The sequence below is a fragment of the Balaenoptera physalus genome, assembly GCF_965194825.1.
Source record: "Balaenoptera physalus genome assembly, chromosome: 1".
Classification (NCBI taxonomy): Eukaryota; Metazoa; Chordata; class Mammalia; order Artiodactyla; family Balaenopteridae; genus Balaenoptera; species Balaenoptera physalus.
In genome coordinates, this window is record NC_138882.1 from 82,224,668 (window position 1) to 82,249,062 (window position 24,395).

The 24,395-nt window shown below is 53.1% G+C and overlaps 2 protein-coding genes across 4 annotated transcripts; both read left to right on the top strand.

The window, feature by feature from the left end:
* Positions 1–79: 79 nt before the first annotated feature.
* ISG20L2 (interferon stimulated exonuclease gene 20 like 2) lies at positions 80–6,279 on the top strand (the record flags this gene model as incomplete). Of its 2 annotated transcripts, XM_082462510.1 has the most annotated exons (3): positions 80–811; positions 2,926–3,126; positions 3,836–6,279. In XM_082462510.1, 3 exons carry the CDS (start codon positions 80–82, stop codon positions 3,947–3,949), a joined length of 1,047 nt encoding a protein of 348 aa, XP_082318636.1. In that variant the 3' UTR covers positions 3,950–6,279. The 2 variants fall into 2 exon arrangements, with proteins under 2 accessions (XP_082318636.1, XP_082318637.1); XM_082462511.1 differs by lacking the exon at positions 2,926–3,126.
* A 12,660-nt stretch (positions 6,280–18,939) lies between these two features.
* CRABP2 (cellular retinoic acid binding protein 2) lies at positions 18,940–24,117 on the top strand. 2 transcript variants are annotated; one of them, XM_082466840.1, is made up of 4 exons: positions 18,952–19,192; positions 22,658–22,836; positions 23,051–23,167; positions 23,636–24,117. In XM_082466840.1, the coding sequence occupies exons 1-4, from the start codon at positions 19,123–19,125 to the stop codon at positions 23,684–23,686; spliced, it is 417 nt and encodes a 138-aa protein (XP_082322966.1). In that variant the 5' UTR covers positions 18,952–19,122; the 3' UTR covers positions 23,687–24,117. The 2 variants fall into 2 exon arrangements, with proteins under 2 accessions (XP_082322967.1, XP_082322966.1); XM_082466841.1 differs by lacking the exon at positions 23,051–23,167 and having other exon boundaries at positions 18,940–19,192.
* The last annotated feature ends 278 nt before the right edge of the window (positions 24,118–24,395 follow it).

The window sequence follows — 24,395 nt, forward strand, 5'->3', positions numbered from 1 at the left end:
ATTCAGCAGAGGATGAGTTGTCCATCCTCTCATTGGTAAGCTGTTTTTCCCAACTGTTCTCCCACCATCCACCGTCATCATGTCTACCTTACTCCTCAATCTGGATTTTGGCGAACCTCCCCCCAGAAAGGCATTAGAAGGGAATGCCAAGCACCAAAAATTTGTCAAGAAGCGGCGGCTCTTGGAACGGAAAGGCTTTCTGAATAAGAAGCAGCAGCCCCCTAACAAGGTCCCTAAGTTGCACTCAGAACCTTCAAAGAAAGGGGACACTCGCAAGGTGGATGGCACTTGGAAGCCCCCTCCCCTTCCAGAAAAGAAGACTGCTGCTTCCAGCAGTGGGTCAGAGCAGTCCCTGGACAAGAAAGCTGCAGTGCCTTGGCTGACCCCTGCTCCTTCACAGAAAGCTGGTTCTGTTGTGGCTAAAGTAGATTTGCTGGGGGAGTTCCAGAGTGCCCTACCAAAGATTAAGAGCCTCCCAATTCGCCCCCAGAAGAAGGGCTCCCAGAAGAACCCTCCTCAGAAGACTGCCCCACAGATCTCCACCCAAGCTCATTCAGAGAATAAATACCCTGGAGCATCCCAGAAGATGCCAACGAAGATGGTGGCAATTGACTGTGAGATGGTGGGCACAGGACCCAAGGGGCATGTCAGTTCCTTGGCTCGATGCAGCATTGTCAGCTATAGGGGAGATGTGCTTTATGATGAGTATATCCTTCCCCCCTGCCACATTGTGGACTACCGGACCAGATGGAGCGGTATCCGGAAGCAGCACATGGTGAATGCTACTCCCTTCAAGATTGCTCGGAGCCAGGTGAGAGGCATGTGAGACGGTGGTAGCAGCGGGGTGGGTGGGGAGAGGTCCAAATCATTTTTCTGCAAAGAATATCACCCCGGGAAGGCACCAAAGGATTGCGGAGGGAGGGATGGAGTGGTTGGAGGAGCAGATGAAGAAGGCTTTCTGCTGGGATAAGGAGTGGTGAGAGTCTGGAAAGTCACAATTAGCTGGTGTAACGAACTTTATTAGTTAAGATCTTTTAGGTCCCAAGTGGAATCCTCATCTGGAGAACCGGGAATCTGCTAGAGAAATAACAGCCAGTGATGGACAGAGCAACAGGCATGAGTGCCAGGGGAAAAGGGCTCAATTTGAGAATGCCTTGTAGAGGTGGGGTCTAGGGTTGAGAACAGAGAGGTGGAGAGGGCTTCCCAAGCAAGAAGTAGCCTGTGGCAATGTGGAAAGTTGGTGGTAGGGGAAGGCAGAATATTGACAGAAGGAGCTGGGGCATATTTGTATAACTGGAACAGGTAGCCTGCAGTGGAGGGGATAAAAGACACAGGGCTGATATGTTGGGGTTCTCATCTCACTCACTGAGCAAACCTAGCCACTGTAAGTCCTATGCTGAATACTGGAGGCACAACAAATGAACAGGAAAGGAGGGTGAGCTGGCAAATGTGAAGGGGAAGGGAGCCTGCTGGTCTTGGAAGGCCTCCAGAGGGCGCCTTTGGTCCACTTTGTAATTTCAGCTCCACATTCTTTGCCTTCTCTAGACACACACTGTTCCAATAATTCCTCATATGCCAGAGCAGTCAGTTGGAGGAATTTCATCAGAGGTGGAACAGCTGGATTTTAGAAAGAACTTGAAGAGTTGAAGAACATCCTGTGCACCAGGGGCATAGCTGAGCAAAGGCTTGGGAGAGGCAGAAGATGGGGTGGGTCTGAAACAGCAAATCCACTCAGCTTTAAGGAAGGCTATATGTTGAAATTAATGCAAAATAAAGGTGTTAGTGGTCAGTAAACTGCAGGTGAAGTTAGGAGCAACTAAATACCAAGTTGATTGGACTATATCTGGCTTTCATCATAAAAACCAGTGCCCAAGCTGGGGTGTGAGACTAAGGTACATTCAAATGAGTCTGTTCCCTTCCAAGGGGTCCCATTGGGAGGCCAGGCATTGATTCCAGGCCTGTTGCTCTTGTTCACAGTCTGTTTGGAACCCCATTTTGGTAATGGCCTTCAGAGCCCATGACATATTCTGTAGTTATCCTCATTGGCAGTATGTCCTTATGGTTTAAGATTCTGAAATGGTGAGAAATTATTTGTTTCCAAGAATAGTGTGAATAAGGTTCCTGACCAGCTGGTAAATACCCTCTGGTTATGAGCAGGAGGAGCTCTAAAGCGGTGGGACTGATTTTTTGTTAAAGCAGCATAAGCATGGTCACTTGATCACTTCCCTCTGCAGCCTTAGTCTATAAATGATTCTTAATGTTTTTCTTTTTTGAGGTGGGGGGCTGTGCCTCACAGCTTGCAGGATCTTAGTTCCCTAACCAGGGATTGAACCCCGGCCCCAGGCAGTGAGAGTGCCGAGTCCTAACCACTAGACTGCCAAGGAACTCCCAATTCTTAATCTTTTATGGCTTGTAGGCTCTTTGAGAATCTGATGAAAGCCATGGATTTCCACCCCCCCAAAATAAAAAACAAAAAACCGACAAACATATGCATATCTATTTGCATATAATTTGGGGCTTCCATTACCTTCCTGGAGCCCATCTTTAACAACATTTGTCCCAGCCTGTGTCTAAGGCCAACATAATGATCATAGTTAAAGAACTTCAAGTATCAAGCCAGGACTGAACTAGGTAGTTACATGAACATCACATTGGGGTAGAAGTTAATGTGAAGATGAGGTGCCACTGCTGATGTAAATCCAAACAGGGTTACACCATAGAAAATACCTACTTTTACCTTGGGGAGAGGAGATAGATTTCAGGTGAAAGAAAACTTGTGGAAGAGGGCATTTCAAGGATGAGGCAGGTGGGCAATTGGTGGAAAGAACCTAGAAGGACTTAGACAGCCATGTTGGGCTTTTAAGATGCAGGGGCTACATCTTTGAATCCTGTTCCTCACCACCTCTTCTTCCATGCCTGTTTCAGATCTTGAAGATTATCACAGGGAAGATAGTGGTGGGGCATGCCATCCACAACGACTTCAAAGCCCTTCAGTATTTTCACCCTAAGTCCCTCACCCGAGACACCTCCCATATCCCCCTCCTCAACCGTAAGGCCGACTGCCCAGAGAATGCAACCATGTCTCTGAAGCATCTCACCAAGAAGCTGCTGAGCCGGGACATCCAGGTAGCGTCTTCCCAAATGCTGCCAGACCTGTAGCTTGGACACTGAAGGCTCTCCTGCTGCCTCTCCAGGCTCTGACCCTCAAATTCCTCTGGTTGTAGAGAGATCTGGGTGGGGTGCTCTGATGGGAAGAGCTTTGGGCAAAGGGGTCCATCTCTACATAGGGATAACTGTTCCTGTTCTCTACCTCACGGAGTGTTCCAAAGGATACTTGGAAAAGGAAAAAAGCCTGAAAGTGGGGATAAAACCCTAACTAAGAAAAGTAGAAAGCAGGTAGTTGTGGTGGTCTAAAAGACCATGTAGTGGATGCAAGAGGCTCTTATGTATTTCATATGTTTGGCAGTCAAAGAGGGGATGGCCTGCCTGGCATGAGGCTGTAGACACATGGCATATACAGATCAGTTAAGGAACTGGGGAAGATGGAAGACTCAGAAGGCCTGTCTGTGATCTGGTTTGTTCTGCCTCTACAGAAGAATGTAGAACAATATGGTATGTACATGTTGCTACAGAAGGGATTGAGGCAGACAGTAGCATAGGAGTTGAACCCCTGAAATTAGATAAGGAGTAGGGCCTCAGCAGAGGTCTACCTTTGTAGCCCGCTAACTGCAGAAGCAGCAGCATCAGTGGGTTGGAGGGAGCCAGTTGGGAAGGGAAGAAACAGTCTCTTGTAGCTTCATGCTCTTTTCTTCCTCCTTTTTCTTCCTTCCCTCAGGTTGGGAAAAGCGGACATTCCTCTGTGGAAGATGCTCAGGCCACCATGGAGCTGTACAAGTTGGTTGAAGTTGAGTGGGAACAGCACCTGGCCAAGAATCCCCCAAAAGACTAGTGCCAGTGGGGACACTGGTGATGTGGGGAGGCAGAGGCAGCACCACACCCGGGAGAACAGGGCAGTGGACCAGTGCACAGCTCTACCAGCTCTACACCTTTGGAAACTAGAGTTGTTGGGCAGAATGAGGCTCCACCCCAGACTTAATAGCCATTAAAATTTCACCTCAGGTGTTGTTAAGTGTTCCATGGAAGGAGGAAGGCTCCATGTCAGAACCCAGCCCTATAGGCTGTTTACCTCTTAAATGGTGCTAACCATGGGTCCCAGGGTGCTTTGCTCCTGGGAAAAAGCCTTTTGACTTTCAAGGGGCAGGGCATACTGGGAAGTGTAGTCTCCCAAACTGCCTTATCACTAGGGTGACCATGTGTCTCATTTTATGCCTTTTGTTCTCAAGTAATTAGCAGCACCGTGTTGAACTTCCCAAAAGTATCCTGTTGGATGATAACTTGTATGATCACAGTTCATCTCTCAGACTTCTTTTGGCTCAGAGTCTACATCCAGTCTGTGTCGGGATATCACCTGTTCTTTCCACCTTGACTTCCAGAGGAGCCATCCCTGGTGAGGTTTAGTTCTTAGGGTTACAGGGCAGTAGAGGTAAGAGAGTGTGACTTGGAAATCAATTTTTCTGATTTAGGAAAGCAGCCTCTTTCCTAAAGTGATAGAGGATTTATTTAATTTAGACCCCACTTGGTAGGTTAAAGAAGAATTTAAAGTGTTTTAATGGTTTTTAGTCTTTTACTTTGCTAAACCAAGCCTCTTAAAACTCAGATTATTCCCTTGATAAATTTTTATAAAGGAAAAACAATTGTGTGATGTTTTCTTTATAACTTCACATTAAATAGCTTTGTCACAGGATCCTGTAGAGCTGTAATTCTGATAGGGGGTCCAGGGTCTGTGTGAATGACACTTACTGGGCCCTGGTTTGCTGGAAGTCATCAAGAAGCGCTGACCAAGCCTTTGTGTGTAGCCCATGTGCTCTGCTGCCTTGTCCTCGTCCCTACCACAAATCAACGAGCACACCTAAAGTGACACCCCAAGCCATGCAAACACCTTCACACAGAGGGTATGTGACCAGGAGAGTGACTCAGAGAGTGGGCATGCGGGAGGGATGGAGCCGGGGGGGAAGGGTGCTTGATGACGCCAGCCTGGTCGCTCTCGCCAGCCCTTCCTCGGTGGTATACACCCTCATGTTGGGAAGGTGAATCACAGGTCTGACCTTGTGTCTGGGATCACTGCACTCTGTCTTGAGAGAACGCAGACTCCACGTATACACCAAGGCTTGTGCCCTCTTGAGTGGCTAGTTTGGCTCCAGGGGCCAGAGTCACAGTCATGGCTGCCTATAGAAGGGAATTTCCTGCAGCCAAACCGGACCCCAGACGTGGTCTTGCTGTTGTGTCCTGCGCTACAGGATCTGCTTGCACAGGCAGCTGTTGAGCTCTGAGCAAGTTGGTTCCTGTTGAACCCAACATATGTGGTGTCCATGACACTTCACAAAGAGGTGCTAGGCATCCTTACACACCTCTAAGTGGGAGTAATCTAGGAAGGCTACACCAAAAACGGGATACAAGTCTTAATTGAAATGAAGGCGAGTCTTAATTACATTGTGATCAGTAAACTAGAAGATATGTGGAAAATTCTCATTTGAGTTCAAGTTTTAGGGTACCTGGCTTCGTAATTTATTGAAGTATAGTTGATTTACAATATTGTGTTAATTTCTGATGTACAGCAAAGTGATTCAGTTATACATGTATATATACATTCTTTTTCATATTCTTTTCCATTGTGATTTATCGCAGGATATTGAATATAGTTCCCTGTGCTATACAGTAGGACCTTGTTGTTTATCCATACTATATATAACAGTTTGCATCTGCTAATCCAAACTCCCAATCCATCCCTTCCCCACCCCGCTTCCTCTTGGCAACCACACGTCTGTTCTCTATTCTGAGTCTGTTTCTGTTTCATAGATAAGTTCATTTGTGTCATAGTTTAGATTCCACATGTAAGTGATAGCATATGGTATTCGTCTTTCCCTTTCTGGCTTACTTCACTTAGTGTGATAATCTCTAGGTCCATCCATGTGAGTAGTAACTGGCTTTTATGCTCCACTTCACCCCCCACTCAAGTGTCCTCAGCCCAGCATTGGGAAGAGCTCGGTCTCACTTCAGCTCACCAGGAAGAACCTGGAGACCAGAGGACCTTGCAGACATTTTCTTAATCTTTTCTCTTATCACACTTCCTGGTCAGAGCCCAGCTCACCCTGCAAGGTGCCTGGGGATCCCTGTACTTTATTATTATTTTTTAAATAAATTTATTTATTTATTTATTTATTTTTGGCTGCATTGGATCTTTGTTGCTGCGAGGGGGGGCTACTCTTCATTGTGGTGCACGGGCTTCTCATTGGGTGGCTTCTCGTTGCGGAGCACGGGCTCTAGGCGTGCAGGCTTCAGTAGTTGTGGCCCATGGGCTCTAGAGCACAGGCTTAGTTGCTCCGTGGCATGTGGGATCTTCCTGGACCAGGCCTCGAACCCATGTCCCCTGCATTCGCAGGTGGATTCTTAACCACTGCACCACCAGGGAAGTCCTGGGGATCCCTGTACTTTAATCCCCTCTTTCTCTGCCCCCTCTGTTCCCAGGCTTCATCCAACTGATGACAGATAAGCCCCATTGCAGATTACTATGGAAATAGCAATCAGCAAGTCCTGTTTTGCCTTGGGTATTAAGGCTCTTCAGAGTGGAGCATACGTATAACAAAACACATGCTCTTCCAATAGTATTCTTTTCGTAGCATAATGTTTTCTAATGCCGAGACCCCCTTCTGCAGGTGAGAATGATAAAGGGCAAAGAGTGTGAGAAGTGTATCATGCCAAACACATTACTGATCTTACATTTTCATGTAACAGTGAGTCTCAGAAGGGTAAGGGGGGGATGTATTTTGAAATTTCAGGTGATAGCACTGCCATTCTCTCTACCCTTAAGAACCACTGACTGAGGGAATTCCCTGGCAGTCCCGTTAACCACTGGACTCTGCACTCTCACTGTCGAGGTCGTGGGTTCAATCCCTGGTTGGGGAACTAAGATCCCACAAGTCACACTGTGTGGCCAAAAGAAAAAAAAAGGAATCACTGATCAAGCCAAGGCTCTAAAGGAATCATTTGATTCCTAGTTTAACAGATGGTTACAGCTGACGATAGGAAAGATGAACAGCACTGTAATTATGAACTTACCCCAAGGCACATTAGCACAAGTCCAAGTTTAGAGACACAAATTCCCATGTATGCAATATGCCAAGTGCGTTTATGAATATCCTACGCCTACAGTCTACGTATTATTCACAGTGCCCTTTCATTTACCCTGTAATTAAGGGCAAGTCCACCAAACAGCCCATAACAGCATTTTATTGTTGTATTGATACTAGGTTTCAAGTTTGATCTTGCCACTTACTAAATTTGTGATGGTCAGTCAGTTTGTTTCTTGGAGCCCCAGTGGTTCTAGCATTAAAATTCTGGGGTTCTTTTCTAACCTTGAAGTTTAACTGATGGTTGCTGTCATTAATAATAATAATGGCAACCATTTATTGAGTGCTTCTCTGTGTCAGGCACTGTGCTGAGTGCTTTAGGAGCATTGTCCCATTCTCTGTAAGGTAGGTGGTGGTATTCCCATTTAACAGTTGAGGAACCTGAGGCTGAGAAAAAGGAAGAAATCTTCCCCAGGCCAAATAGCCGGAGCTTGGTGGTGCTGGCACTCAGACCTGCCAAGTCTGCCTGTCTGAAGCCTCTGCTCTTAACCACTGCCCTACTTGGCTGTTAACACATTCAGGCAGCACCTGATGAGGCTTGGAATCCTTCCACTCAAATGTTTGTTAAGCACCTGCTATGTGCCAGGCATTGTGCTAGGCACAGAGAAATGGCATGTGCCCCCGAGTTGCTTACAGCAACCTGAAGAAGAGAAACCAGTAAACTAATTTCAATGCCCTGTGGCAAGTACTGTCCAGAGTCATTGAAGGATTTAAAGCAGGGGAGTGAGGTGGTCAGATCTGGGTTTTAGGAGGACGATGCTGGCAGCCAAATGGAAGCAGGATTGGAGAAGGGCCAGGAGCTGAGTTCTTCTGCTTGACTAATTTGATGAGCAGTGATGGAGTCCTGAATTAATGAAGTGGGAAGATGCATATGATCATCACTGAGGAGGTAGAATCAGTAAGACTTAGAGATCAGGGCAAGAGGATTAAAGGTTGCCTTGATATTTCTGAATTACAGTGAATAGACAGCAGTGGTGCCGTTCACCAAGACAGAGAATATGGTGGGCAGAAGAGCAGGTTTTTGAGGAGGATGACTTGGGTATTGACTGGCTTGACTTTGAGCTGCCTGAAGATACCCAAATGGAGATGTCCAGCCAGCAGCTGGATGTACCAGACTGGAGTTTAGCAGAGTAAAAGAGATCTGGGGCTGAAAACTAAGGCTTAGAGACAAGAGTGTAGCAGTGGGATGGAAGCCTTGGATTGGAATGAAGCCTTTATATATAAAGGTATAAAGAGGAACAGAAGGTCAAAATCAGAGTCTCAGGAAGTACTCATCCTTATAAGCTGCTGGAAGAAGAAAGGTCTGAGAGAGGGCTATTGGGTAAGAGGACAACTAAGGAGACTCCCCAGGAGGGAGGAGATAGCATTAACAGCACGGAGAGCCAGTAAGCTGAGAGCAAAGAAAAGGGTCTATTTTGTAGTGATTTGGTGCCCTTCATCTCAGCAATGTCTGTGGTGGTGGTGGGGAGGGCGGCAGAAGCTCAGCTGAGGTGTGCTGGAGAATAAATTGGAGGTGAGGAAGGAGAGGAGTGGGTGTGGACTGCTCTTGCTTGGCTCTGAAGAGAAGCAGGTGAAGGTTGCTGTAGGAGTGAGAAGTCTTAGGATGCCAATGGACAAAGCCAGTAGAACATAAGGTGGCTCACGAGGGGGCAGGTGAAGTAAGCTACAGGGGATCCTGAAAGAGTAGGGGGAAGGGATGCCAAGCTTAGGCTTGGCCAGCAATAGGGATCCCTTGTCTTCTGGGACAGAAAGGAAAAAGGAACGGGTAGGGCAGATGGAGATGGTTTTGGATGACGGTGGAATAAAGTGATTAGCACCTGGTGACCTCGATTGCTCATTCAATCGGAGGCAGAGTGGTCTGCTGAGTATGAGGGGGAAGTCAGGGGACAGGAGCTTGGGAAGAATAAAGACAGTTTGCAGCAGCCACTGAGAAGACGGGAGAGTGAGCTGACCGAGAACACAAGGAAGGGCCTCTGAGCAACGGCAGAGTTCCTGACTGAGGTCAGAAGCTGAATTTGCAGAAGCACTGCAAGCTGCAAGCCGCAAGCTGCTTGTCACAGTTTTTTCTAGCATCACTCGGCAGCCCAAACAGAGAAGTGGAGAGTTTAAATGCTTGTGGCTGCATAGGCCACAATGGGAGGACAGTGTGTGGTCCCGGAGGTGAGTGTCTGAACTGAGATGGAGATGAGGTTGTTGGAGTCCTTGGAGTCAAGGACCTGAGAGGCTGACCTACTGAGTAAGTGCTGGAAGCCCCCAGGTGGCTGGCCGTAGGATTATATATCTATATATCTATATATCTGGATCTATATCTATAGATAGATAGATAGATAGATTTCTTTTTGATTGCACTGCACGGCACGTGGGATCTTAGTTCCCTGACTAGGGATCGAACCCGTGCCCCCTACGGTGGAAGCGTGGAGTCCTAACCACAGGACCTCCAGGGAACTCCCCAGCAGCAGGATTAGAAACAGGAGGATGGGGAGCCTGAGCTAGATCCTTAGGGACCTGAGGTAGATAGATGCAGCAAACAAGGAGTTGAAGATGCAATAAACATATGGCGTGAGCCTCAAAGAGTTGGGTCAGGGATTTCTAAGAGGGCGGCTGAGGCATCATGGAGAAGCATGCAGAGTTCTGAGGCCTCCCAGGCAGCGGTCATGGCCTCCGCCAGGGCTATATCACTCTCGTTTTCAGACCTGATGTTTGTCAGAGTACCTCTTTCATGCACCTATCAAGGACAGTTAAATAAATGATTAAGCCAGGAACAAGAGTACTAATGAGAGACAGGTATTTCTTTCAGCCTTAGTAGTCATTGATTTTGGTTGATGTCATTCACTTTTCATTCACTTGTTCAAGAAATATTTATTGAGTACAAACCATGTGCCAGGTACTGTTGTAGGCTAGCAAAGTCTGCACGAACTTCCCTTGTAGTGGGGTGATGAGTGACATGAGGAAAAGTAAGGGGATAAGGCAGATATGTGTACATAAGATTTTAGATGGGCTGTTTAGAGACGACCTCTCTGAGGAAGTGACATTTGAGCAGACCTGAAAGAAGTGAAGGAGCAAGTCATGTAAATATCTAGGGGAAGAACATTCCAGAGGAAGAGGTAGGTGCAAAGGCAGGAGGAATGTTTGGTGTATTTAGGCAGCAGCAAGGAGGCCAGCATGGCTGGAACAGGGAAAGCCAAGGGGAAGGGGGAAGGAGTTGGGGTTAGTGAGCAGGGGGAGATACAGGCAGATAATATAGAGCCTTGTAGGCCATCGTAAGGAGTTGGGCTTAATATCTGCACAAAATGGGGAACCAGTGCAGGGTTTTGAGCAGACTGGTGTGAACTGACTCAGGATTTAAAGGACTCCCCCTGACTGCTGTGAAGGGAGGAGAGTGGGAACAGAGAACCAAAGAGGAGACTCTTGCTGTAATCTAGGCAAGAGATGATAGGAGTTGAGGCAGTGGATGTGGTAAGTGGCCTCACTTGAGACTAACTTTACATACACATGGACGATCTTTGGTGTGGTTGATGCTGAACAAATGTTTAAGCCAAGACCGACATCTTTGGCTTTTCAACTCTCACCCAAGCTCCTGTATACACTAGCCCACCAAAGAGAGCTCAGGAAGTACATGCACCCTCAGAAGCTGGGGACCCAAGGATGGTCAGGGGTGGAGATTTGCTGCAGACTCTGGGCAGACAGGGTTGCACTATCTCTTTCGGGCAGTGACTAAATGGGTAAGTGACATCTAGTGGCACTGCTAGGGGAGGGGTCCTGGTGAGTCCCTTCCACCCCAGCCCCTGGCCTGTGGGAACTGCTGCACAGGTTTTTGCTCCACTCTCCTCTCTGCCCTCCCACCGCTTAACTGTGCTGACTTGCTGGTTTTGTTTGTTTCTTTCTTTAATATGTAAGGCTTCTAGCCTTATTTAGGGATACCATCAACTCTGTGCTTTCTTTGAAACAGTGTATATAATGCATAGGATTTTGAGAGAGATGGGGGTGGTGGGAAGAGGCAGAGAGAGAAGGTATTTTTAAGAATTTGCCATGGAAAGACAAGTACATCTTAATCTTCCTCCAGGCTCAACTGAATTCCACTCTGAAGTGTTTAAGAGCAAAGCTTTGGAATCAAACAGACCCAAGACAGTACATGGAAAGTTGTTGCACAGTGGTGGGTTCAGAGTCAGAGCCACTCCTTTCCCAGACCTGGGCACTGAGGATTGGGCCCTGTGCCTGTGACCCTGACCCCCCTGTCCCAACGCAGCACCAGGAACCTAAATTGTCTGGCATCCCTAGACCAGAGGCAGCTTCCCCAAGGGGCAGGTTCTTCACTCCCTTCTACCTTGTGGAATCCTGCTCGGTTGCTTCTTGGAAAGATTCCATGAGACGGATCCAAACCATAACCAAAGGAGGAAGAAGGCAGACTGCCCCTGCCCTGGGAGCTGGGGAGGGAGGTGGAGCCCACACCCAGGACCAACAGGGAGGCAGAGGCAGATAATCCAGCCTGACAGCTGGAGACCTAAGGCTGGGGCTTGGACGCCGGGCTGAGCTGGCAGAGTGGGTAGGTCTGGGAAGCTTTCCTGAAGGGTGGGAGGGTGGATCTGGGGTCAGATCAAAGGGGCCCCAGGCTGGGGAAAGGGCAGAGTGTTCTGTTGCCTTTCTGCTAGGTTAGAACCCACCCTCATGCCCACTCTCCACTCCAAGGCAGGAACTGCCTCCTCCCAGCTTTGGAATCAATTCCCTGGGGCTCCTAGGAACCTAGCACCAGCGGGTCAGGGAGCTCATCAGAGGAGACTTGGCCCAACGAGACCACACTGCCCGCAAGCAGGGAGAAAGGCACACCCTGTGTGTCCTTGACTCAGGATGGCTCCCTCTCTAGGCCAGTTACTGCAAGCTCAGTGGGAAGACTAACCAAAAATCCAGGTCATCTGGAAACCTGGAAATGTGTGGCTGACAGTCCTAGAGAGCTGGGATTTAGGAGGCGTGAGACCGTGGCGAGAGGTTGGCAGCTGTGAAATCCAGGAGCTGCTGGCTCCTTTGATCCCCCAGGGACGTGTCCCTGAGGATCCCAAGTGCCAAAGCTCCCGCTTGGATGTCTTTCCCAGGTTGGTGGAGAAGACGCAGGCCGGGGCGGGGGGTGGGGGGGGAGGTGGAGGCTTTGTCACAACAATGTGTGTCCTCAGCCTGGCGAGCTGAAGTTCACAGGCACTAGCCCAGTGCCCTCTGGGAATCCGGGCAGGCTGGGGGGCCCTGGTGGATGGGATGGGGTAAGGAGTACTGGGTTGGGGGAGGCAGGGAGACTGTACAGTCTCTCTTTGACAGCTAACATTTTCCAGAGCTGGAGCCTACAGGGGAAAGGAAATCAGAGCTTCCCACCTCACACATCTTTTTCCCATTTTGTTCATGCTGCCCAGGGAAAGCCATTAGGGCTAGGTCAGTCTGGGGCCTCCCCCACCCTCCCATGTCTCCAGCCCTGCTATAAGGAGGGGTGGGATGGCAGGGTCACTGGAAGGACAAGGTCCTAGCCTGGCAAAGGGGTCAGACTCTGAACTCTTGTATCCCTTCTTAATTCCCTGCCTGCTCAAGATGGGAGGATGGGGGCAGGGACCAGGAATCTGGGCTCCTGGGGCCCTCCCTTACTCTGCTCAAATCCCCCTGCACCTCTGATTCTGTCTACAGGGAGTCTGGCCCACTGGCCTGGGCCTGGTCTGCAGCAAGAAGGGCCCTGGTGTTGGGGAAGCTGGCACTTATTACCCGACTCTTGTAGCTTCAGCCTCCTTCCTGGAGCCATTAGCACAGCTGGTTTCCATAGGCCCCTAGGAGCCAGGCTGGGGGCCAAGCTACTAGGTCTTTTTTTTTTTTTAATTTATTTATTTATTTTTGGCTGCATTGGGTCTTCGTTGCTGTGCGCCGGCTTTCTCTAGTTGCAACGAGCGGGGGCTACTCTTCGTTGCGGTGCACAGGCTTCTCATTGTGGTGGCTTCTCTTGTTGCGGAGCACGGGCTCTAGGCGCGTGGGCTCAGGAGTTGTGGTGCACAGGCTTAGTTGCTCCACAGCATGTGGGATCTTCCCGGACCAGGGCTCGAACCCGTGTCCCCTGCACTGGCAGGCGGATTCTTAACCACTGCGCCACCAGGGGAGTCCCAAGCTACTAGGTCTTATCTGGAGACAGTAGCTGCATTTGGGGGCTAGAGACAGGAGGGAAATGGGAGAGCTAAGGAGCTTTGAAGAGGTGTTCTCCCCAAGCTGGCCGACGTTCCTGAGTCTGACCCATCAGCCCCCCTTACCCTGCCCCCCCGCCCCAGGGACAGTGAGTCCAACACCCTCTTTCTGTCTCCATCCAGAACCTCAAAGCCCAGACCTGGGGCCCCCTCAGTTTCTTCTCGCCCTTCTCGCCTCCCTCCTGGCTCTTTCCTCTTCAATCCCAGAGTCTGATTATCTGGCCCAGCGCCCACCTTCTGCAGTTCAGGCCAGAGGAGGAATATAGCACCCATCCAGTCTGCAGCCTTGCCGATTTCTTTCTTCCTCTAGAAACTCCAGATCATCTCAATGGAGAGAAGGGTTCTTTAGACCCCTGGCTCTTCTTCCATTTGCCATCCTCAGAGAGTGGGAGAGGAGGCATCTGGGAGATGGCTCGGGCTCCCCAGAACCAGTCTTGGGCTAGACTGCAGGCTGTTCATCTTTTCCAGGGTTAGCCACTGTCCCCAGGTGCCATGCAAACCCAGGTGTCCAGGCTGCCAAACCTGTCATAGCTACAGCCTTCTCCCTCCTGCCTTGCGCTGCCAGGGGTTAAGGGGCCAGTGCAGGGCAGGGAGTGGAAATGGCAGAGGGGTCTGGCCCTAGTCACTGCATCATAAAAGCTAAGAGGAGTTTAACTGCAGGTCACGGTGGTGACTGACTTCTTCATCCAGCAGTGCTGCCCTGGGGGGATTCCTTCAGAAGGTGGGGAGGGGCCACAGCTGGCCAGAGTCAGGTCCAGGCCCATCCAGCTTCAGATGTTGACAACTGCTACCAACAGTCCCGGCCACACTGAATCCCCACCTCAGCCTGGAGGTTCTCTGAGAAGCATGGAGGCTCCAGAGGAAGGGGAGTCGGGTTTGGTGCCTTTCACTGCAGTAGGAGAGAAAACTGAGCAGGGCCCTACGTGGAGAAAGGGATGACCTCCCATGCCAGACTGGCAAGAAGCAAAGTCTAGGTGGTGGAGCCACGGTAGAGGGACAGAGGAACAAAGAGCCCAGGGTCAAGGAATAGAATCAGTGCAGTGGTGGCCAGGCCTTGTGCAGGGGGTCTCCAGGCTCTTCAGTGACTGCCCACACCTCTGCGCCTGTCCCCTGAAAAGACGAGCAGAGCCAGGGGCCTCTCTCAGGCGAAAGAGATTCAATCCGGACACGTCTTCAGCCAGTGCATCCCCACCTCCTCCTTCTCCCCTCCCTTGCTCAGCCTGCCCGGCTCAGTGTGCCCGGCCCAGCCCTGAGGAAAGCGTTGGCAGACGGAGCTGGGAACCAGGTAGCAGAGCCAAAAACAACAGAGGAGCCGCCTGGCTGCCTGGGTGCGGTGCAGATCCTCCCCTGGTCTAACTGTCATCCCTCCTGTCACAGTCAGTCCCCTCCTTACACCCTGCGGGTCTGACCCTACTGGGACATATTTACCTCCCTCTTTGCAGGGCCCCGGGGCTGGCCCCGGAGGCCACTTGTCATCCCCTGCCTTTGAGTCCAGCCGCCCCTTCCCCCTGGTCGCTCAGATTCTCTGCTCATGCCTTCCTTAGTTCCCAGGGTCTCTCCCGTGTGCCCAAATGTTCCTGGGAAATGAGTTGCCTCCTTTCTAGATCTCTGTCTCCCAGCTTGCACTTTAGCTTGCTGGAAGCTCTTTTTTGGTCTAACTGCCATCCATCCTGTTGCAATGGCAATTTCATTTGGGGAGAATCAGAGCCGGCCTTACCAGATTTGAAAAGGGCTGGTCCCTAAACCCAGGGAGACACACGAATGGAACACCCCTTTCGGTACCGAGGATCAGAGCAGACTAGGAGGCAGGATGCTTAAGTCTACATTTGGTGCTGAGTGGAATCCTGAGGGCTCAGGGAGGCCAGGAGACACAGCTGTCCTGCCCCAGGCACTCCCAACTCCTCTCTTCTACTTTCCGACTTCCCCACCCTCTATAGAAGTCCTGCTTTATTTGCTGCCCCTACCCTGAGTGGCAGAGACCCAGGTGTCCAGCCCCACCTGGGTTTAATTTCTACGTGACTCCCAGCCAACAAACTCTGTGATCCAGCAGATGCAATAACACTGGTCAGGGTGAGGCCCTTCTACAAGTGCTGGCTTTGGCCAGAGAATCTCCTTGGTCCCCGTTGGGGGTGAGGGTGAGGGGTTCATGACACTCCCACTCTTCCCATCACTCCTCCCCCACTCAGCTTCAAGGGAATGGAGAGGAGTGGGGGAGCATCTACATCTACTCACACCCACACTCTTGCAACCATTCAGAGCCCACCCATCTCCATTCCTTCTTCAAAACCAGCCACTTTCCTCATAGCCACACTGCAACAGGAACAAAGCCCCAGAGTGTTTCTTTCCTAACTCTCTCAAGCTGGTTGGTTTCCTCCCCACCCCACCCCCATCCTGCCTCTGCTCCCCCAGCTTTTCTCACCAATTAGGCACCCTCCCCCACCTGAGTCTCCAAATTCCTAGGGGAACCCCAAGAGGAGTATGACCAAGGCTCCTAGAAAGGGGAACGCATTGCCCCAGGAGATCTGCAGCAGATTTGGTCATAATTAAAAGGCCAGCGACACTAGGAAATTCCTTCTCCTTATGGATCCCAGCGGGAAATTAAAGCCAGTTGTGACTGAATGACTGATGCTGGCTAAACTCCTCCCCATCGCCTGGTTTCAGGGCCTTAGCCCCTGCCCCTTGCCCCTAGGCTCCCCCAGCCTCCTCTGTTAGCCCCCTTTCCCGGCACCCCCAGCCCTCTCATCCCACTGCCCCCAACCCCAGTCCCCCAACCCCTTCCCCTGAATCTCCCCTAAGCACCCCTTACACATGAACCTCCATGCTTCTGTGGGGTAACAGGGCTGCTGCAGGCTGAGACATCCAGCCTAGCTGCGCAGCACCATGCTCTGGACCCTCTGCCCACCTCCCTCAGCCAGGGTTGGGGTGCGGGGGCTGAAGCTCAGGCCCAGAGCTGCCAAACCACAAGCACATCTGGAAAAAATTCCCCTCCTAGCCCAACTTTCCTTTGTCTTACTTCTGTCTTTTTGGAAATTCTGGCTGCCTGGCCAGTGGGGGGAGTGAGGAAATGAAGGGAGGGGAGTGGCCCCAGGCCTCCTTCCTCCACCCCAGGGAGCCCCCACCTCCAGCCTCTCCAGTTTCCTCAGCCAGATCACATCCCTCCTCTGTGCTCCTGCAGGTCTAGGCTCCCTCATTCTGGTGACCATCTGTTGAGCGAGGTTTCTACATCCTTGGTCACAAGGCTTGTGGGGGAGAGGGCCAACACTGGCCCTTCTCTTTTGCAGCAGGAGGGATGCATATTGAGGAGGAGACTGGACTATTCTGGCTGGGGTCTCAAGAGGGCTGGAGTGGAGGTGGACATGGGACCTGGGTGGAAGAGGTAGGGGGCAGTGAGGGGGAAGGAGAGGCAGCAGGAGTCTGCTTTCCGCCATGTTCCCTCCCCCAGCCTCTCATCCCTTTGGCTGGGAGCCTGATTTCACTGTCAGAATCTAATCCCCCTCCCTTTACCTACAGCGTTGCTGGAGCCGGGTGGATGGGGGAGGAGCACAGGCAGTGCCTTAACCCCAGGCCCTGAGCACCCCCTAGGGACCACCCCCTTCCCTCCACCACCTCTGCTTTTGTCTGTCCATCCTCCGAGAGCCCTTCGACCTGCTGCCCCCTCACTTCCAGAAGACCAGGCCAACCACACCCCCAAATAAACTCTCCCACACCAAACCTGGAACCCTAAAACCAGGCTGGAGCATTCAGCTCCCTTCTTCAGAATTGACATTTTATTGGTTATTGCAGGGTGGGACCCTGTCGAGAAGTCCTTTCTACAGTCTAATCTCCATCCCTCCTGCTCCAGAGTCACCCTAGTTGCATTATTTTTTTCCTACACACCCATAATTTAGAGATTTTCCTCTTTACAGCACAGAGGCTCGACCTCCAGTGTGTCTTTGGTAAATCCTCCAGCCCCTCTCCCTTGGCTCTCCTCCTCCGCGCTCCTCCCCAACTAAGGCCCCTGCCTCCCTAGACCGTTCCGGGGCTCTAAGGGAAAGGGCTTAGAGTCTCGGAGAGCCTGTCCTCTGCTCCACCCATGGCCACGCTGGCAGGGAGGGGCCAGGGCAGGAACCCAGGGCTGGGACCAGATGTGGGGATTTTCTTCCCCGCCTCGGAAGAAGCTGGGAGGACAGCTCCGGCAGGGTGGCGGGGGTGCGGTGCGGTACGGGCATCGGGGCCACGTGCACGGATTCGCCGAGGGCAGCTGGGCCGCCGTGTCCCTCAGCGCTGGACAGGCCCCCGGGTTCCGCCCGCTCGGGGTACCGCACCCTCTGCGGTCGGCGGCCTCGGGTCTCCCGGCCTGTCTCCGAGGTTCCCTGCCTGACTTCCATTTCTGTTTCTCTGTCTCCCCCCGGGGTCTCGCTCACTGCCACTTGGGTCTCCGCGGGGAGCCGTTCCCTGCCCCCTCCTTTGATCTCCCACTTCAAAGCCGCTCACGGAGGGGCGGCCTCTCCTTCCGCCCGTTTTACGGCTCAGAATGGTGACACCTGAGACCCCGCTCCGCCCCTTCCCCGGGGCACCCAGACTACCCCCAACCTAGGTGGCAGGGCGGCGCGCCGAGGGCTCCGCGCCTCAGTCCCCGCCTCCCCTCCCTGCCGCCTACTGCGATTCCCTCGGGGGTCTGGGGAGCCGAGTGACAGAGAAAGCACCGTAATAAAGAGCTCGTGTCAAGTGATTGGCTGTGACCTCTGCCCTCCCCAGCCTGGCGCTCCAGGCTCTTGTTTAACCCTTCGATGGCCGCCCAACGCTTTAAGAAGAATGAGTCTCCCTGCGCCAACTTCCACCGTCCGCAGGCGCTACTGGAGCCGCATACCGGGTGGGGAGTCGAGGGTGGTGGGTAGCGGGTGAAGCCCCCTCCCAGCCTCTTCGAGTTGTTCCAGCAGGGGGCGCCGCTGCCTCACTTAGGTGCCTGGCCCCTGAACCCCAGGGGTCCCCAGCCGAACTCTTTGAGTTCGGAGCGGTCACACTGGACCCAGCTCAAGCTTCAGTGGAGCCGGAGCTCGGCCGCCCACTCTCTTCCCCAGCTCTGGCTTGCAAGCAGGGGTTCACCCGCCGGTGGTGTCGCCGGGTGTCCGGCGCCAAGGAGTCGAGCGCACCGTGTCAGGTTGGGCAGGGATGGGGAACAGGCGAGGTGCGACCCTGTGCCTCGGACTGCAGGACATGAGAGCCCAGCATCTGTGCCCCGGGCCTAGCGCCCTCTCCTCTCGGTTGAGAGCCCAGTCCGAGGGCTAGCCCTCCGTCCGCCTCCTCATCCACCCACTGGCGCGGGAGCCAGCAATCTCGGGCCCTCTCAGCGAATTCTGGACCCGCCCACTGGGCTAGATCCAGAGGACGGGGTGGGAGTGGGGGTGGGGTGGTAATGCAGGGCCGGGGCTCAAGGCCCCCCAGGTGGGGTGGAGGGGGGGGGGGAGCGGGAGGCGGGGCCACCTCATTCTTGGGCAAGGGCGGGTCCACGAAGGGTATAAAAGCTGCCCGCGCGAGAGCCCAGGCCGGCTTTAGGGTTGTCCTCGGACGAGTCCTGGTTCCTGAGTCTCACCACCCGGCGAAGGCGGCGGAGACATCTCTTTCGACTAAAGGACTCAGCGTCCAGTGCTCCAGCCGAAGGATCTAAGGGGACCGCCACTAGCACCGCCACCATGCCCAACTTCTCTGGCAACTGGAAGATCATCCGATCGGAGAACTTCGAGGATTTGCTCAAAGTTCTGGGTAAGGAGATTTTTGAGCCCCCGGGAGATGAGAGGGGGCCCCGAGGCCTCGGAGGTGGGTACGAGAAAGAAAGGGAAGTTGGAATCAGGGCGTGGGAAGCTGGGCGCCTGCATTCCCAAGAATAGGGGTCAGAAGCCTGGGTCCCGGGGCGCTGGGTCCGAACACCTAAATCCTTCTTCCTCTGGCGGGGCGCCCACAGACGCCAACTCCTGCGGCGACTCAGCCTCTGAATCAAGTAGAAACCAGAAGCATGAGGTCGGTATTCCCTGGGGTGAGGCAGTGGGGTTCTCCGCAGTTCGGAATCTGCAAACCCTGCATCCAGGCTGGGAGCCTGGGTCCCTACCCAGCCGAGCCTCCCACCCCCACCCCAGGCATTCTTGCCTCCTTCCCCTTGCCCCCCGCAGGTAACCCAATCCCCGGGCAGATTCCATATCTCTCTGCGCGGGGCTCCACCCACCAGGTGATCCGTCACCGCAGGGCCCCCAGATCCCCCTTTCTTCCCCTTTCAGAACTTTTCCACTCTGCTCCCCCCACCCTCCATCTGTGAGACAAATATTTTCCTACAGCGAGCAGCTCCAGAATCCTAAACTCGCTCTGGATAATTATCACTTTCTTAGATTTCAACAAATGGCTTCGTGTGAAACCCCAGCCATCCCCTCCCTTTCAGAAAATCCGAATTCTCTTCTCCCTGCCTCCCTGGAGACGGGCTGCAGCCCAGCTAGGTCTGTTGGTTAAAGGTGGAGGAAGTTGAATCTACCCAGACTGCCCTTCCCAACTTCTGTGTGCCCTCTGGTATCTGGGGAGGTGGGGGAAAGCCTGGGCCGGCTGGGGAGAGGGCTCTGCAAAGAGATGGAGGTTAGTCAAGGACCCCGCCACTGGGAAGCCACCTGGAAACCCGGGAGCCATCAATTTCTGAACTGAACAGAGAGACCCCAGCTGGAATGAGCAGAGGGCACCCTGTGTGGGGCAGGGTGCTGTAGAACTGAGTCAGGAACTAGGAAGGGTCTGGAATGCAGTGAGGAAAGCAGGGATTTCCATCCTTCCTTACCGTTAGTTCTTCTTGCAGTCTGACCACAGTATTTCTTGTAATCATGTCAGCCTTTCTTGCCCTACCCTTGTTGAAATTAAAGATCCAGGGACTTCCCTGGTGGTCCAATGGGGACTCCGCACTCCCAGTGCAGGGGGCCTGGGTTTGATCTCTGGTCGGAGAACTAGATCCCGCATGCATGCCTCATGCTGCAACCAAGATCCCGCGTGCCGCCAAGATCCTGCCAAAGGATAAAAATTTTCCCTTCAGAAAGCCTAGATGCCATTCCCTCCCCCAACTTCTCTGGATTCTGGCCCCTCTCCCCAGTGGAGGAGGCAGTGGCCTGGCACACCCCCAGGCCCCAGCTGGAGGATAAGATCCCAAACCCAACCTTGTTGTCTGTCTGTCTTCAGTCTGTTTGTCCTCCCTGCGGGGTCTCTCAGAGCCACGTGCCCTCCTCAGGGCTTGCTGGGGGGCAGATTGAAAACAGACCCGTTAGACAAACACAGTCCTGAATCAGCCAAGGTTGGCTGAGCCTGGCCCCAGCACCACAGGTACCAGAAGCTGGCTGGAGGGGTGTCTCCTCTGGACCTAGCCTTGCTTCCGCAGGAACCTCAGTCCCTTCTCACCCCTCTTTGTCCTGTGCAAGAGTCTCTCTCCTGGGGAGGGATGCTCAGGTGTTTGGGGGATACCCGTCCCATCCAGTGTGATGGTCATGACACATAGCTAGCAGCTCCTGTTCCTATAACGGGAAAGATGGATAACAGGATGGACTTCCTGGGTCGCACCAGAGAGTGAAGTAGTCTTTTTGTCCAAGGAGGTGGAGTGGGATATGTCTCTTTTACCAAGTCAATTGGTCCTGGGAACCTCAGTCATTTCTCCCTGGACCCAAGAGATCGGCAGCCAAGAAGTGGGCTCCTGGGGCTCCTGAGGGACAGGGCTTCCTCCCACTCCCTTCTGTCTGGAATAGAGTGGGTCTGCTCTGGTGCCGAGGGGAAAGGGGATTTGTTTCTCTAGGGACCCAGGTCTGGAGGAGGGCCAGGGGGTCTGGACCGCATTGGGAGTTAGGGAATCCCACTTGCCTGGCCCAGCCCAACTTGGCCCCTCATCCCACCCATTGCTTCCCTGAAGCGTTCTGCTCCAGTTCAGGGCAGGAGGCCAGGCCAGGTGAAGCGGTGTAGAGCTTGGACCTGGGCCCTGACTAGAGGTGCCTCCCTGCTTGCTTGACTTCGTGTCAGAGGGCTGCTCTCTCCAGCTCCTCTACCCCTTTTAAATAACTAGGGAATAGAGAGAAGGGGTCCAATCTGGGAAAAGCTAGGGGGACAGCACAGGGACTCTGAATCCACAGAGGCTGAATGAGAAGACCTGACCCCTGAAGTGGGGTGGTTGTTCCTGGAGTCGGGCCCACATCAGGGGAGGGGAGTGTCCCTTTCTGTTCCAGGAGGGCAGGTGGGCAGGAGTCCGATGCAGGGAACTTTGTCTGAGCCCCAACTCTGGCTTTTTCTTTGCCTCCCTTTTATCAGTGAAAATAACAACAACAATAAGAGTAGCTATTGTTTCCTGAAAACATAAAGATGTGCCTGGCACTGTGTGTGCTAGGGCCTAAACACACATCATCCCATGTGATAAGCTCTTGAAGAAGTTACTGTCTCCATTTTACAGTTGTGGAATCTAAGGCTCAGAGAGGTTAAGCCATTTGCCCAGGGTCACCCAGCCTGCAAGGGAGGGTGAGCCAGGTGGAAATCATGGCCTAATGGATCTTATTTCACAGCCTGTGGTGTCCCCAGGCTGCTGACCATTCTGTAGGGGGAAACAGCTGTCCCACCTCTTCCCCTGCTGAGAATCCCTGCTCCTTCTCATCCTGGGGAGGGACAGAGACTCAGCAAATAAAGGCCACAAGACAGGGGAGGTGAGTGGGCAGAGAGGGAAGTGGCCCCTGCTCCAGGACGTGAGTGGTGAGGCCTGGCTGGGGAAGGCCTGCCCTGCACTTGGGCGGGGGTGCAGACGCAGTGACTCTGGTGAGCCCACCCCAGCAGATGGTCTCCGGCAGGGTGGACAAAGGACCAAAAGTGAGGTGAATTGAGCCAAGGTGAGCTGTAGCAGGATGAGAGGAATAGGGGGAAGCTGCCCCCAAGAACCGAGTGAAGAGCTGAGACTTGGGGATCCCGATCCAGGGCTGCTGACTCATCCAGGTGGGGCCGTAGCTAGAAGCAGAACTCCCAAGGGCAGGGCACTGCCTCTCTGTCCCTCCTCCCTGAACCCACCAGCCATCAGGGCTGTACCACCTGTCCTCCCTCCAAGGTACTTTCTTGGACACCCAGGCACCCAGCCCCTCTTCCCAGCTGCTCACAGTTTAGCCTGCTCCTGCTGTCCCTGGGGAGAGTGTGAGACAGGTGCCTGGAGCGCCCATAAAAGTCGAGCCCCTCCTCTCCCTCCAGGGGTGAACGTGATGCTGAGGAAGATCGCCGTGGCTGCAGCATCCAAGCCAGCAGTGGAGATCAAACAGGAGGGAGACACTTTCTACATCAAAACCTCTACCACCGTGCGTACCACGGAGATCAACTTCAATATCGGAGAAGAGTTTGAAGAGCAGACTGTGGACGGGAGACCCTGTAAGGTGCGTGCCGGGACGGGGTCCCTCAGGGTCATGGCATCTATTGCCCTGCCTCTCAACATGACATTTTCCAGTCTTTTCCTAGAGTCTTTCCTCCAGTTCCAATGGAGAAAGTACCTAGATAGTGGTGGTGGGTAGAAACGGGGTGCATCCCCTATACCTCTCACAGCATTGTCCCTGCTGTGGGCCCACCTCACTTGACCACCCTCTCATGCAGAGCCTGGTAAAATGGGAGAGTGAGAACAAAATGGTCTGCGAGCAGAGGCTTTTGAAGGGAGAGGGTCCCAAGACCTCCTGGACCAGAGAACTGACCAATGATGGAGAGCTGATCCTGGTAAGGCCTGCGTCCTCTCAGCTCAGAGCAAGCCCAGTGCTACCTTCAGAGATTTTCCAGGACATTCCAGGGTGCAGGAGATTTAAGAACAACTGTGGCTGGTCTCCCCGTCTCCTATGAGGCTGCTGGGGCAGGACTAGGCTGTCCCTGTCCCATACAGTGTCCTTGTGCAAACGTAAAAGTGTGTCCCTTCCGTGTGGAGCAAAGGACATGCGCTGAGAGGTCCCAACAGTTCTCTGCGGGCATCTTCCTGGCTTGGGGAGAAAGACTTAGGATGGACCCCTGGGGCTGTATTGTCCTCCATCCCATGATGCCCAGGCATTTTGTGACCAGCTCTTACCTGTCAGTCCTGAGCCAAGAAGTAGGTTTGGACCTGGAGGTCAAGCAGAACACCTCCACTCAACCCTGCTGCTCCCAAGCACAGGACCCAGGGGCCTCCCGGGCTAACAATGACTTCTCCCCTTTCAGACCATGACGGCGGACGACATCGTGTGCACCAGGGTCTATGTCCGAGAGTGAGTGGCTGTGGCCCAAGAGCCGCCAGAGCCCGCCACCAGCCCATGCTCCCTGCTTCACTGCCCCATGGGCTGCCCCTCCCCCATTCTTTCCTTCTAGGCTAGCTCTCCCCTCACCCCAGTCACTTCTGGGGGTGCTAGGATGCCTCCTGCAGGGGCTCTGCTTTTTTTGGCCCCTCCTCTCCTCCCATACACCAACAAAGTGGGATGGATGGCAGGACCCCAGATCACCCGTTCCAGAATCACTCCCCCCATCCCAAGTGAGCAGTCCCAGCCCCAAGCCAGCCCAGAGCACCGTCTCTCTCTTTTTCTGCAAGGGGACCCGAGGGCCTGACTGGGAAGACCGGCCCTCTGTCTTCCACTCTTTGTCCCTGTAGCCCATACAGTGTAGAATATTTATTGGTTAATTTTATTAAAATGTTTTAGAAAATAAAACCTGTCTCTGGCTCATTGGGAAGGGGTTGGGTAAGTCACCTGAGTTCAACTTCGCCTCTGAATTGCAGCGTGAGAGAGTCGATGTTTCAGCAGCACCGGTGCGACTCACACACCTGGGAGGGAACCACCTTCCCTTCACCTTTCTCATCACCACCCCCTCATTTGCTGCTGAATCCATGAGCATCACCTTCACTTCCCCTCCTCCAGCCTCCTTTGTCTCCTGCTCTGGCTTCCAAGGCCACCAGGGCACCCCTGACTCTGAGCAGGCGCTGGGGAAC

Bases quoted from the DNA above. Each gene is read 5' to 3' on its own strand.
- CRABP2 (XM_082466840.1), top strand. From the start codon at position 19,123: ATGCCCAACTTCTCTGGCAACTGGAAGATCATCCGATCGGAGAACTTC. The intron at 19,193-22,657 runs GTAAGGAGATTT...CTCTCCCTCCAG, and splicing joins GGATTTGCTCAAAGTTCTGG to GGGTGAACGTGATGCTGAGG. The intron at 23,168-23,635 runs GTAAGGCCTGCG...CTCCCCTTTCAG, and splicing joins ATGATGGAGAGCTGATCCTG to ACCATGACGGCGGACGACAT.